Below are 14,951 nucleotides of genomic sequence, written 5' to 3' on the forward strand. Positions count from 1 at the left end.
TCATATGAACCTGTTACAACCATGGATTTATTTATCCCAGAGACCTATTTACTCCATGGACCCATTTTCGGGCTATCCGTGTACTCACATAGTCACATTTTGCCTCATTGGAGTCTATCTCAGTAGCAGGATAATGTCCCAGAAACTCCTTCCTCCATACACACACAGAACGAGGCACTAAAGAGTTAAGTTTATCATATATACTGAGATTAAATTAACTGTTAATGAAAGGTTTGTTAAAGGCGTGTTGTCCCACCCTTTTTATAACACCTCGTTTCAAATAGTGAGAAAGGCAGAGGAAGATTTCGAAAATGACGATAAAAACTGTATTTCAATCTCCCGAAACAGACGTGACGAAAACCATTGGGTGGTGGTGGTGGGAGCGAGTATTGCAGGGAGTGTGGATGATCATCATCATGGTGCTGACACAGAGTTACACCGGCAACCTCATGTCCCTCCTGGCCGTCAGGCACATCGATCAGCCCTACGAAACGCTTAGGGACCTCCTGGATGACAGTGATGTGGGGATAATTATTGTTGCAGATAATGCAAATATTCCTTATTTTCGGGCAAGTATTACTAACGCTGAAGTATTTGAATGATACAGCAAAAGCATGAAATTTTTGTATATGCCAGTCTTCTGTTTTTCCAGACTCTTCATTTATGATGTTGGTGATATATTAATAGGCATGGAATATTTGAGCTGTGATGTATCCAGATGATGCTGTGTTACTTGACAGTGGTGAAATATCAGCGATATGCACTGCTTCAGCGTATTGTATGTTTGTGGACAGAAAAGATTTAAACTAGCGCTGATGCGGGTGAAGTGTTTAAAGTGTTCTTTGTTGAGAGAGAGAGAGAGAGAGAGAGAGAGAGAGAGAGAGAAGTTGGCACACAGTGTTCTGTGCTGATAATGGGGAAAGCTGGTTGTAGTGGATGCTTGCAGTAGATGCATGAAAAAGAAGAGGTAAATATTTGGGAAAAAAAAAAAAAGTCTCCGGCAAGTAAGATGGCTGGTGTTGAGAAGCCCTGCTACCAAGCAGTCGCCTGAATGCATAGGCTGGAAGCGAAGTGCATGACAGTGCATTAGTGCCCAAACTTATTCATGAGTGTGAGACCAGCAATGGCATGAGCATAAAATCATGAATGAGATCAGCTAAATAATATACAGTACAGTAAGTGGGCTGTCTAGTTTGGACATAAAACGGAATGTAGACATTCCTAAAAGATTTGGAGTAAGGAAGATTATTTTTGGAAAGGACAGGAAATTGGATTCTTAGATAATATGGTCACATGACATGTAAACGACGTCTGGTAAACGTAGGAAGTCTGTTGGGTCTCAGAGATCTGGCTGTTAAGCTTGTGCTCCAAGTCAGACCCTTAAAAAATAATAACATAAGGAAAATGGTTGTTAATGAAGTAGTAAAAAGGGTTTCTATAATTTAAATTATGTGAATTGAGAGGCTGGAGGCGAGTAGAAGGCCGACAAGTTGTAGAATGAATAACATGAGTATGTGAATAAGCGGTGAAATGAGACAGGCAAAGTAACTGATGAACGACAGAAAAGGATGGATCTGTTTTTATGGTATATATCTGGATGAGTTATGTAAAGAGGTGCACATGATGAGGGCTACACCCTTATTAAACCTTTCCCAAAGGGATTATTTTCCTTTGTTTCTTTTTCTTCTTTCTGTTAATGTTCTCGGTGTTCTTAACATCTTGTTGCCACACCTTTATAACTTTAGTTGTGGGCCGACTGAGAGTAATTTACTATGCATATACAGCACCTGAGCCTGGTATCTCAAGACACTTTTCCCAGATTTTACACATGCAATTTTTTTTTTTACAGGACCCCCATAAGTGTAAAATGAGGAGTACAGAACCACCAGACACAAGAACAACCATCTCAGTGAAGTACTCTGTCTCTTAAGCTTAGAATGCATTTACGGTGTGGGATGAGATCGGTTTGAAATGATCTCCAGCGTGAGAGAAGATGGATCTTGTGTTTAGCCCATAAAAGGAAACTGTATGGCAAAAACTATATATATAAATATATATATATATATATATAAATATATATATATATATATATATATATATATATATATATATATATATATATATATATATATATATATATATATTTATATATATGAACTGTTATGCAAATAACTGAATACCTCCACACCACACGTATTATGACGCTCCATTTTGTGTGGACCGCTTGGTTTGTGGGACGGAGTTAAATTATTAAAAGCTTTAATGGTTAGTAAATGGATGTGTGGCTCAATTTTATTGAGCACTCTGTAGGTCTTTCTATATTTATACTTCTCTTTTCCTGTTTCTGGATCCTTCCCACACAATGTAGCGGGAGAAAAAAGAGTGAAGGAGGTAAGTGATAATTACTCATTGGAATATATACAGTATATATATATATATATATATATATATATATATATATATATATATATATATATATATATATATATAAATTCTTTTCTTTTCTTTTCATGCAAGAAAGAAGGAACCAAAGGCCAGGAGCTCGCAAACTGTTCTGTCCAAGAAAAACAAAAACAATAAAAAAGAGAGCCAAATTAAAGATTCGCTCATTCGAGATGCCTGGACACACTGCGTTTGAAAGACTGGAGATCATAGGAAGTAGGAAATTCAGACAGAAGGAGATAGTTCCAGAGTTGACCTGTTGCATAAATGAAGGACTGGGAGTAACGGTTAACTCTTGCATTAGAGAGCTGGACAGAAAAGGGATGAGAACTTGTTCCTAGACGAGTGCTACGCATTCGTCTTAGAGGTGGAGGGATGCAAGCAGACAGTTCAGAGGAGCAGTGACCATGGAAGTAGCGACAAAAGAAAGATAAAGAGGAAACAGTGCAGCGAAGAGAGAGAGGTTGAAGGGAGCCTGTAAGAGGAGAGTTGATGAGATGAAAAGCCTTTGACTCCACCCTATTGAGAAGAACTGTATGTGGGGAGCCTCCCCACACATGAGAGTTGTACTTTACACACGGGCGGATAAAACCCATGTATAAAGTCAACAACAGTGCAGGGGTAAAGAAGGTACGGAGTCGGCTTAGCACGTGTAATTCTAGGTGTTTAAGGCTCGACTTCTTGTTCCTCAGACACCTAACTTGGAGCGGGGTTCCCTTTCGAGACCGGGGCTTAGGACAAATTAGAGAGAGGCAGAACACAAAAACTCCAGGCAATAACCTTACACGTGTATTACTCAGTCAGACAAGGGACAACAGCACATGTTACAAACACAATATTTGGTTAATCACAAACACTTATACCTAGATAATTAGTATCTCACAGGATACTATGGGAGAATACACTAAAATAACACTCGAGGTGGAGTATGCAGAGATAGTACAGTCCAAGGTCTCTGAGCGCGTGGAGGAGTTAGAGATGAGGCTCACTAGGGAAGGGTGTAAGGCACTGGGGTCTAATTGTGATTTGGTAGTATGAGGCGGGGTTTATTGGTAGCATGTTTGCTTTACTATTTTCTGGGGGCAAGGGACTTTTGGTCAATCGTTAATACAAACTCCATGGCTTGGGTGTTTCTCGTACTATGGTATGATGGGTATTGTGCATTGGTCTTATTCACTGTCACTTTGATTCTATATGGACTGTCCACTGTTCTGCCTTGTCACTGTTAGACCATTATTATTCCAATTTCACTTAAAACACTTGGTCTGGTACTACGAATGTACTTTATCACCTCGCCACTGTTATACTACACTAAGGGTGCAGTCACTGTCTCATGGGTGACTGGGTGGCAGGTGTGGTGGGGAGACAAGCCGGCTACACCTCTGCCAGGGCAGGGTCACCACCAGGGGAGGCCATGCCGAGAGGACACGGGATCACACGCAGGGTCATCTTCTCTCATCTGGGGCTGCAGGTGGCGAAGGGGCCTGTACTTTCCGGGCTGGGGACAGGAGTGTGGCCCTCAGGACTGGTGCCGAACAAGTGCCTGAACCTCTCGTTCAGGTTCCTGTTGGAGGTAGAGGTCCTCTGCCATCGAGTTGTAGGGAGGTCCCGCCCGGGCGTTCTGGGAATGGCCTGGGGTTCCCGAGGGCTGCGGCCCCCAGAGCTAAGCAGCACCATCAGGGAGGGGCTGTGGCACTGGTCTGCATCAGGGTCCGTCAGGTGGGTCTTCTCCAGGGTCAGCTGTACAGAGCAGAGACCGGGGGAGGCTATAGGGCCTCTCCAGTACTCCTCTGCATCTTCCGCATCAGGGGTCAGGGAACTCATCTCACGCTGGGGCGGTTGGGCTGCTCTCTGCTGCTTCCGGCCATGGGGCCCGGCTACTGGCCGTGGCTTCCCAGGGGTGCAACCACAAGGCGCCGAGGCCCGGCTACTGGCCGTGGCCTGAGAGGGTGAATAACTACCAGCGAACCCAGGGACACCTTCGGAGCAGCTACTGGCCATCTGACGAAGGCGGGAGCGGCTACCGGCCGACTCCTGCAGGAGGGGTGGAGAGCGGCTACGGGCTAACTCGGGGACAACACCTTCAGAGCGGCTGCCAGCTGTCTGATGAAGGAGGGAGCGGCTGCAGGCCAACTCCTTCAGTAGGAACGAGGAGCAGCTACAGACCGACTCAGGGGCAACGCCTTCGGAGCAGCTACTGGTCGTCTGATGAAGGTGGGAGTGGCTACAGGCTGACTCCTTCAGGAGGGGGTGTGGAGCAACTACAGGCCGTCTCTGGAAGGACACCTTCTGACGAAGGCGGGAGTGACTACAGGCCATCTCCATGTTACCCTCAGGTCGGCAATTGGCCGATTCATTAGCGAGGGGCGAGCGGTTACTGGCCGTCCCAAGAGGGAAGGCACCTTCATAGAGGCTACTGGCCAACTCCTGAAGAAGGCACGAGTGGCTACAGGCCGACTCCTTAGGGATGCTGGGAGGAGCTGGACAGACAGCTCCACCCCGAGGATGGTTGGTGGAAGCTCGCCCGGAAGGTAGTGCAGGATTCTTGCTATGGCGCTGGTGGGCAGGCTCCGAGTCATAGGAGCGTATGACCTGGGCTGGCTTGGGCCGTTGTCGCACCGAGTCTTGGTGAGCTGCTGCTGCTCCTCCATGAGGTCCTTGTGGGGATGTCTAAGAGTTCACGGGGGCACTATGCTGAATTCCTGGTGGAGGTGGTTGGGTGTTCCAAGGGACACTATGCTGTATTTCACCACCGTCCGCTTGGAAAAAGTCACGTTCCCGTGACTGGAGGTGATAGACATGAGTAACATGGGTGGCATACGTGGACTGGAGATTTTTGAGGAGGGCTCGCCAGGTAGTGGTGGCGAGGTTTTCATCCTGCTCGGCATCACAGGTGAGGAAGAGGGTGGAGGTGGCGGTGGAGGAGCGGAGGAAGTAGAGGAGGTGGTGTGGTCCTCGGACACTGCGGTTTCGACCGAGAGTAGGTGCCCATACAGCCCATCGGATTCTCATTGTCGTGGTTGTTGCCGGTCATGTGGTGTGGTGCTGAATGCTGGACACTGAGGGCAGGAGTTGGGTTTTGTGCCGAGGTAATGCAGTGTAGGGTCTCTGGGTGGCTGGGATTTGAGCTTGATGTAGCATGACGGTGTGAAGTTGAGGGGAAGAGGGTGGGGTGGGAGAGTGAGTGTATCGGGCAGGTGGGCGTGAGAGGCGACTGGAGCGGGTGGTTGTAGTTTTGAGGGTTGGCATGGGTGGGGATGTGGGTGTGTGCGGGGTGGGCGGGGGCAGGAGGAAAGTGCTGTTGGGTGCGCGGTTGGTGAGGTGGGGTGTGGGGAGGTAGGAGTTGGGGTGTGGAGGTGTGGTGGGTGGGAGGAGGCGGCAGTGGGCGAGGGTGGTGGTGGTGGTGCGTTGGCATGGGCGGGACACGTGTTGCTGGGAGTAGGGGATGGGGCGGCAGTAGGAGATGGTGAGGGAGTGGTGGGAGGTTGGTGGTGCAGGTGAGCTGTCAGGTGAGGTGTAAGGTGGGGTGGCGGCTGGGGAGGTGGAGGTGGTGGAGGGGGAGGGGGAGGGGGAGGAGATTTAGCACTAGTAGGCGGGAGTGGGGGGTGGTGCTGGGGCAGGAGGAGGGACGGGGTGTGGGGCTGGGGCAGTAGAGGCAGGAGGGAGGAAGGGACGTACGTGGCAGTTTCGGAGAGTGAAAGGGGCGCCGTGGTAATCAAAGGTAACTTGATAGGGGTTGGGGACGCATGTGATAGTGTGGGGCCCTGTGAAGTGGGGTGCAAGCTTGTGAGGGGTGGGGAGTTGAGCGATCATGATGGTGTCGCCAGGTCGGTAGGGGCTGGATGCTGCGTCGGGGCTGAGGTCCAAGTTATTTTGAAGGTGTGTCAAACAGCTCTTAAGGTGGTGTAGCAGGTCTGTTGCGGGAGCGGAGGTGGGTGGTTGCAAGTGCTGCCGAAGGGGCAGTAGGAGAGGTGTCTTACCAAAAATCTGCTCATATGGCGAAACTCCATCTTCTCTGGGGAAGGAGTTAATGCCCCATTGGACAATTTTTACGTGGGCAGGCCAGTCATCGTCTTTATTGGCTTCTATGCGTGTGCAGAGTTGATTCATGAGGGTACGATGGCTGCGCTCGCACAATGCATTTCCACATGGCCAGTAGGGGGAGGAGTGGGAGATGTTATTCCCGAAAATTTTGGCGAGTTTCTCCCAGATTTTCCTGGTGAACTCGGGTGCATTATTCGAGTGGATGGCTTCGGGAATGCCAAAGTAGGGAAAGATTTGCCGAAGGAGGGTGGTGGCTACTGCGACAGCGTGATGATCCTTGGCTGAGCAGGCCACGACGAACTTTGAATAAGTGTCCACAAACGTGATTACGTACTTGTAACCCGATCTGGGGGGCAGAGGCCCTACCACGTCGATTGCTAGGAGCTGCCAGGATTTGTGGGAGGTCCAATGGTCCTGTGGTACATGTGATGTCTTTTCTGAGCACACAGGCGTGGCTGCTTTGAATAATTTCCTTGGCGAGGGCAGAGAGTTGGGTGCCCAGTATGCATCACTGAACACTTGCAGCAACTTTTTGGTACCTAGATGGATGCCGTTATGGGAGTGAAGGTGGCATAAGGCATCGAGAGTGGTGTCAGGGGCCAGGAGGATATGACCGGAGGGGGTTAGTAGGTGGTCGCCCTGCCGGTATAGTTTCTTGAACAAGTGGGGAGGAATCCACGGGGGTCGCTCCTTGCAGTGCCACTGCTGCAGGAGGTCTGTTTCTCACTGGACGGTGTGGATGGGGAGCCGGGAGAGGGCGTCCAAGTTGGTATGGAGCTTGCCTGGTCTGTAGGAGATTTCATTATTGAATATTATTCTTCTAGGGTCTCACGCCATCTGATGAGTTGGGCATTGTGGGAGTCTGATTCTCTTAACCCCTTAACCCGCCCCATCCCGTCGACGTATGGGTACGTTGCAACGATTTGCATTTGCCAGTCCCAGCGACGTACCAGTACGTCGTGCAATTGCAAGGTCCCTAATTTGCACAATTTTCAATTTTCGCACATGATTTTTCGTATGTATACACGGGACACCTTACTCTATTCCTCTACAAGATGCCAAGCAGGGACAATGCCTTACACCGCATAACCTCCCCCCTCCCCCCCTCACGCCATTGTCTTGGCAAAGGACCTGTTACCAGTGACCTGGCTAGTAAAGATATTCAGGGCCAGAGTGATTCCCCAATCGATGACAATGTGGAGGACAATGTTTACATAGCATTAGAAGAAGAAACAGCCAGAAATAATGATCAGGTAATGTGGCAAAAAAAGGTCAGGTATGGGGATTAGTTAGTGAGTGAAACAATGCTTACAATGCCTTTATTACTGCTTGAAAACCAATATACTCTCATACTATATATACATTCGTACCAAGTAAATAAATAAATACCGTTTATGAGTGGATAAAATAGTTACCCTCCCATAGAACTCGTTTTCTTTGGTGCCAGCATGTTAGAAAACCCAGTCAGGTAAGGAGGAACTCCTATGTGGATTGGGTATTTTAAACCTCAGGTGAGCGATTTCTCTATGAATTTTCAATGTTTCTCACCAAAAGCGAAGGTTTTAGCCAAAAACAAAATTTTTGAAAATACCTCGGGACTGGGGGATGTCGGAGGTGCGGAAAACCTTGGGATGTGACGGGTTAAACGCGGATCGTCGCGTTTGCGATGCTCGCCAAAAAGGACATAACGGCAGAACGTCGTGTTTGCGATTCGAGTTAATTTTGAATAAACGCGGGCCAGGATGTTCCAGCTGGTATTGTCTATCAGTACCACCACCCTTTAGCTACAATTAGCATACTTTACCTTTGTATTACTGACCTCCGTTGTTCCCAAGTATCGCCTTCTCCCCCCCTCCCCCCTCACCACGGCACATGGCAATGCTCTGACTCCTCAGAACTGTAAATCTGCGCTCTCCTCTCACAAGCAGTTTATGCTAATAGGAAATGCTTGTTTCCCTAGTTGTAACACTAGCTTTTTTTCGCACAGTATGGAGGGACTGGTGGTCCGTGATGATGGTGACCTGGGTCCCGGAGAGGCATGGCCTGAAGTGTTGGAGAGCCCATATTATGCCTAAACATTCTCATTTGGTGGTGGCGTAATTTTTTTCTCTGCCTGATTCAGGGTACGCTTGGCAGTCGATGATAAGCTCGCGGCCCTCCTGGACTTGTGCCAACCGGAGAGGGAGACATCGGTGTAGAGGCGGAAGGGGAGGGCATAATCAGGAAAAGCCATGATGGGGACGGAGACGAGTTTGTCTTTTAGCTGCTGGAAAGCAGCTCATCTTTCGTCCGTCCAGAGGAACTGTTCCCCTTTTCGGGTTAGGTCATGGAGAGGATTGGCGATGTGGGCAAACCCCTTTATGAAATGGCAGTAGCAGGAAGTCAAGCCTAGGAAGGCTCGGATGCTGTGGACATTCTGTGGTGGGGGTATGTCCGCAATGGCGCGGAGCTTGTCGAGGTCGGGGGAGATTCCTGCTTGGGAGATAACATGACCCAGGGACGAGATGGTTCGAGCAGCCAGGATGCACTTAGAGGGATGGAGTTTGAGGCCTGCCTGACGAATTCTGATAAAAACTCAGATGAAGCGCTGCAGGTAATCGGCCCAGGTTTGGCTGAAGACGATGACGTCATCTAAGTACGCCAGGCTTATTTCCCACGTGAGGCTGCTGAGGACAGATTCCATTAACCTGGAGAAGGTGGCGGGGATGTTGCAGAGACCGAACGGCAAGACATTAAACTCGTAATGTTTGCCATTACTTGTCGAGAAGGCTGATTTGCCTCAGTCTTCCTGTCCCACAGGGACTTGCCAATATCCAGACTGGAAGTCCAGGGTGGAGAACCAGGATGCTCCGTACAGGGAATCCAAGGAATCGTTGATTCAAGGGAGTGGAGTGGCGCCTTTGATGGTTACGTCATTAAGGCGGTGATAGTCGATGCAGAAATGCATCGTGCCTTCCTCCTTTTTCACTAGGACGACAGGGGAGGACCAGGGGCTGGTGGAGGGGGAAATGATGCCTGCTTCTATCATTTCTTGTACTTGGCAGTCCTCCTCTTCCCGCTGTCTAGGGTTCTTCCAGCAGGAGGGTTGTCGAATTGGTGGCCCTGTTATATGAATCTCATGCAACAGGTATGTGGTATGTCCTATGTCTGCTGACCACCCTGCCACAAACAGATCCTGAAAATCTAGGAGAAGGCGGCATAGGGTGTTTGACTGATGAGCAGAAAGATGGTCAGGAATGGGTGGCAGGGGGGCGGGGGAGTGGGAAGGGGAAGGGGCATGGTGCTCGGCTTCTTCCATCTCTCCGATTATAAGCCTTTTTGGGAGGGTGAGGGATGAAGGGGCAAGGATTGCAATGCAGATGCCGTGCAATGTGGGGGGAGGAAAGTTGGAGACAAAAGGCAGGCCGAGAGGGTTCCCGGCAGCTGGAGGAGGGAGAATAAGACAAAGGGGCCAGAGGGCCGGTTAAGGGACATCCAGGCCTCATGATGAGGGGGAATGGTAATGGCAGCAGAAACAGTGGCGAGAAAAGAGGGAGGAGGGGTACTGGGAGGGGGCACGGGAGGGGGGGAGGATGGGGGCGAGGAAGGGAGGGAAGGGGCGAGTCTTCCGGCCGTGGCCATGGCGTACAGGTGCAAACGGCCCGGGTGGGGTTGGGTGGGGCACGGAACTGGAGCTGTCGGTAGCGGCAATCTATGGTGGCCCCTAGCTTCTGTAGCAAGTCCAGTCCTAAGTACCAGTCGTAGTTCTGGCAGGAAGAGTTGAAAATTATAAACTGGTGCTGGGTTGACACCGACTGGTGGGTGTCGACCCTTAGGGCCTGTGTCTCTCCATGGATGTGCAGGGGGCCATCCCCCATGACCACAAGGTGAGTGGCTGAGGGGCGAAGTGGGCCAAAGGTCGATCTGTGGTGGGAGAAGTAGTGGCTGTAAAGGCAGGATCTGGCCTTTCACCCCGTTCAGTTTCATCTTGTGGTACACTGGGGGGTGGTACTTGGGCGTAATGGCCCCCGCCACCGTGGGATGGTGCGGGAGCGGGCCTAAAAATCCGGCTGTCTGGGGCCTCTTTGTTCCTGCTCCTGCTCCTGTTCCCCAGGATCGGTCTCCTCTACAGGTGCCAGTTCGTCTTATGCGGCCTTGTCCTCCAGAGAGGACACTTTGCGTGAACCTGGGGCAGTGGGTTTGCGGTGTGCAGCCTTTAACTGGTCCCGAATGTCATGCAGTGGGCACCTGGAGCTGCAGGTTGTAAACTCCCAGGGATTCACCAAAATCAGGTTAGGGTTTTCCCTGTGGGCAGGGCACCGGCACATGGGGTGCGCCCAAGGCGGGCTCGGCGTTGGGGTGGGGCTGGTGTGAGGCATGGGTAGACGTGGCTTAACTGGGGGAGCCGAAATCTGAGTGTGAAACTTTTTCACCACATTGATCTGCTGGGGTGTCGGGCGGGCGGTCTGGAGGCGTTGTATTAGCTGGATGTCTCTATGTCTCCAGTCGAGTCAAAGATAGTGAAGTGTTCTTTTACAACAATGGGGAGCACTCTCAGGAGAGTGTTAACCCCTAATGCGCGGCCAATGGACAACCGACCCCCCCCGGGTGGCGGCGTTGTATCGCGGTCTGAGTACCTGTAGGAAAATATTTGCCAAAAATCAGAGTTTAACCCTAGAACATTATACTTGGTATGGCAGATAGTATTTACATTGAGCTTTCTCCAGAGACAGGTGTTGAGCCTTTGTGGACTACCCGAGGACTTGTAGAGACTTGCAAAATTGGGTAACAAAATCTCCATTTTCACACCTCCAGCAACCCGGTTTCCCCTCTACCACAGCCTCATTCTGTTACAGTAAACTTTATACTACAACGTACAGGTAGTTTAGAATCCGTATTTGTACAATAAGCACTGAAAATAAGGCGAAGAGTACGACTGACATGCAGCGCGGCGGCGGTCTTCCCGTCACTCAACAAACATTGCCATTTTCACAGCCAAAAACACGTATACTACATTATTTTCAATCATATTACTTCTCAAAAGATCACCGCAGCGCACTTTTTATTCTGCCTTACGCCCATCACTTTATTCTCGTTCCTGTCGGCCGCTTGCACTGACTCAGAAGAGCTAGAACTCGCCATAATGTCACTTTGAAAGCCTGCGGTAAACTGACACTAAACAGGGGCAAACCGTGCGAAAAAAAGCTAGTGAGACAACTGGGGAAACAAGCGTTTCCTATTAGCATAAACTGCTTGTGAGAGGAGAGCGCAGATTTACAGTTCTGAGCAGTCAGAGCGCTGCCATGTATCACAGCCAGGCTGGCCTGGCCGTGGTGGGGGGGAGGGGGGAAAAACGGGATACTTGGCAACAACGGAGGTCAGTAGTACAAAGGTAAAGTATGCTAATTGTAGCTAAAGGGTGGTGGTACTGATAGACAATGCCAGCTGGAACATCCTTGCCCGCGTGTTTTCAAAATTAACTCAAATCCCAAATGCAACGATCCGCCGTTATGTCCTTTTCGGCGAGCGTCGCAAACGCGACGCCCCTCATTTTAGGGGTTAAAAGTATGCTGTTCCCAGGTTTCCTCATCTGCCTCTGGGTAGGCAGCAGTGACCAGGAGTCTTGCCTGAATTAGGGTATCGTCTAGATTCCCGTCAAACATAAGACTATCCAGTTGGGATAGTGCCACCACAGTCCCTAGTGATGGGGTGATGGCCTGTCTCACAAATTTTGTAAAGTTCTGCCAAGTGAGCTCCGGAATGACTTTCAGTGCTATGTTTGCTGCTGCTTTGCCTAGTAGTGGGAGCGTGACTGCGATATTTTGTTGATCATTATCAAAACCAATATCTAGTAAAGGTTTGATGATCACCAGATATGTGTGTACATCATACTGGTTGAGGTTGAACTTGGGCAATTGCACATGTAGTTTAGTTCTCATTTTGCCGGTATTTCCTTACTACCTCTCTCATACGCCCGGGTCAAGAACCACCGCTGTCCACCAGTGTAACGCTAGGTGTTTAAGGCTCGACTTCTTGTTCCTCAGACTCTTAACACGGAGCGGGGTTCCCTTTCGAGACCGGGGCTTAGGACAAATTAGAGAGAGGCAGAACACAAAAACTCCAGGCAATAACCTTACACGTGTATTACTCAGTCAGACAAGAGACAACAGCACATGTTACAAACACAATATTTGGTTAATCACAAACACTTATACCTAGATAATTAGTATCTCACAGGATACTATGGGAGAATACACTAAAATAACACTCGAGGTGGAGTATGCAGAGATAGTACAGTCCAAGGTCTCTGAGCGCGTGGAGGAGTTAGAGATGAGGCTCACTAGGGAAGGGTGTAAGGCACTGGGGTCTAATTGTGATTTGGTAGTATGAGGCAGGGTTTATTGGTAGCATGTTTGCTTTACTATTTTCTGGGGGCAAGGGACTTTTGGTTAATCATTAATACAAACTCCACGGCTTGGGTGTTTCTCGTACTATGGTATGATGGGTATTGTGCATTGGTCTTATTCACGGTCACTTTGATTCTATATGGACTATCCACTGTTCCTCCTTGTCACTATTAGACCATTATTATTCCAGTTTCACTTAAAACACTTGGTCTGGTACTACAAATGCACCTTATTGCCTCGCCACTGTTATACTACACAAAAGATGCAGTCACTGTCTCGTGGGTCACAGGGCGGCCGGCTACAGCTCTGCCAGGGCAGGGGCACTACCAGGGAAGGCTGTGCCGAGAGGGCACGGGATCACGCGCAGGGGCGTCTTCTCTCATCTGGGGCTGCAGGTGGTGAAGGGGCCCGTATTTTCCGGGCTGGGGACAGGAGTGTGGCCATCAGGACAGAGGCCGAATAATTGCCTGAACCTCTCGTTCAGGTTCCTGCCGGAGGTAGAGGTCCTCCGCCATCGATGCATAGGGAGGTCCTGCCTGGGCGTTCTGGGGATGGCCTGGGGTTCCTGAGGGCTGCGGCCCCCAGAGCTAAGTGGCGCCATCAGGGAGGGGCTGCGGCACCGGTCTGCATCGGGGTCCGTCAGGTGGGTCTTCTCCAGGGCCAGCCGTAGGGAGCAGAGACCGGGGGAGGCTATAGGGCCTCTCCAGTACTCCTCTACATCCTCCGCATCGGGGGTCAGGGAACTCATCTCATGCTGGGGCAGCGGGGCTGCTCTCTGCCGCTTCCAGCTGTGGGGCTCGGCTACTGGCCGTGGCTTCCCATGGGCGCGACCACAAGACGCCAAGGCCCGACTACTGACTGTGGCCTGAGAGGGTGAATAACTACCAGCGAACCCAGGGACACCTTCAGAGCGGCTACCGGCTGTCTGACGAAGGCGGGAGCGGCTACCGGCCGACTCCTGCAGGAAGGGTGGAGAGCAGCTACAGGCCAACTTGGGGACAACACCTTCGAATCGGGTACTGGGCGTCTGACAGAGACAGGAGCGGCTGCAGGCCGACTCAGGGGCGATGCCTTCAGAGCGGCTACCGGCCATCTGACGAAGGTGGGAGCGGCTACATGCCGACTCCTTCAGGAGGGGTGTGGAGCGACTACAGGCCATCTCCTTGTCACCCTCACTGGCCGATTCCTTAGCGAGGGGCGGGTAGCTACTGGCCGTCCCTAGAGGGAAGACACCTTCAGAGAGGCTACTGGCCGACTCCTGAAGAAGGCGGGAGTGGCTACAGGCTGATTCCTTAGGGGCGCTGGCAGGAGCTGGACAGACACCTCCACCCCAAGGTTGGTTGCTGGAAGCTTGCCTGGAAAGTAGTGCAGGATTCCTGCTATGGCACCAGCGGGCGGGCTCCGAGTCATAGGGGCTTACGGCCCAGGCTGACTTGGGCCGTTGTCGCACCGAATCTCAGTACGCTGCTGCTGCTCCTCTGTGGGTTCCTTGTGGGGGTGTCTGAGAGTTCAGGGGGACACTATGCTGAATTCCTGGTGGAGGTGGTTGGGCGTTCCAAGGGACACTATGCTGTATTTCAGCATGCCCAGTCTCTTGGAAGCAGAATTTACGAGAGATGTAATATGATCTTTCCAAGATAAGTCCCGAGTGGATGAAACCCCAAGCATTTTCAAGGATGATGCAAGATTGAGCTGGATATTATTAAACATTAGTGGGTACTCCTGTGGAAGATTGTGTCATGTTGATAGGTGTAAAACCTAAGTTTTTGATGCATTAAAAACAACAAGATTATTTTTACCTCAGAGATACGTGTTCAAGTCTATAATTAGGTGCGCCATAGCCTCATCCCTTGTTTGCTGAAGTAACTGCTGAGATGGACATTGCAGGAATCGAATGGAAAGGTGAAGGGTGGAATCATCAATGTATGGGTGCATAGGGTTAGATGTACAGCTTAGAAGTTCATTGATGAATAAAAAGGAAGAGAGTTCCTGATAGGACAGAGCCCTGAGGAACACTGCTGTTGATAGGTCTAGAAGAACGATGACCGTCTACAACAGCGGCTATAGAACGACCAGAAA

The 14,951-nt window shown here is 50.3% G+C and overlaps 1 protein-coding gene across 1 annotated transcript in view; it reads left to right on the forward strand.

The window, feature by feature from the left end:
* The first annotated feature begins 311 nt into the window (after window positions 1–311).
* Window positions 312–14,951, forward strand: part of LOC145399698 (ionotropic receptor 93a-like) — a 68,830-nt gene continuing 54,190 nt past the window's right edge. The window contains exon 1 of the mRNA XM_080272245.1: window positions 312–569. Within this exon, the coding sequence (XP_080128371.1) occupies window positions 312–569 (258 nt within the window). The remainder of the gene's footprint in view (window positions 570–14,951) is intronic.

The sequence above is a fragment of the Coenobita brevimanus genome, chromosome 50 (assembly GCF_032717465.1).
Source record: "Coenobita brevimanus isolate Jiangsu-jjx chromosome 50, ASM3271746v2, whole genome shotgun sequence".
NCBI classification, from domain to species: domain Eukaryota; kingdom Metazoa; phylum Arthropoda; class Malacostraca; order Decapoda; family Coenobitidae; genus Coenobita; species Coenobita brevimanus.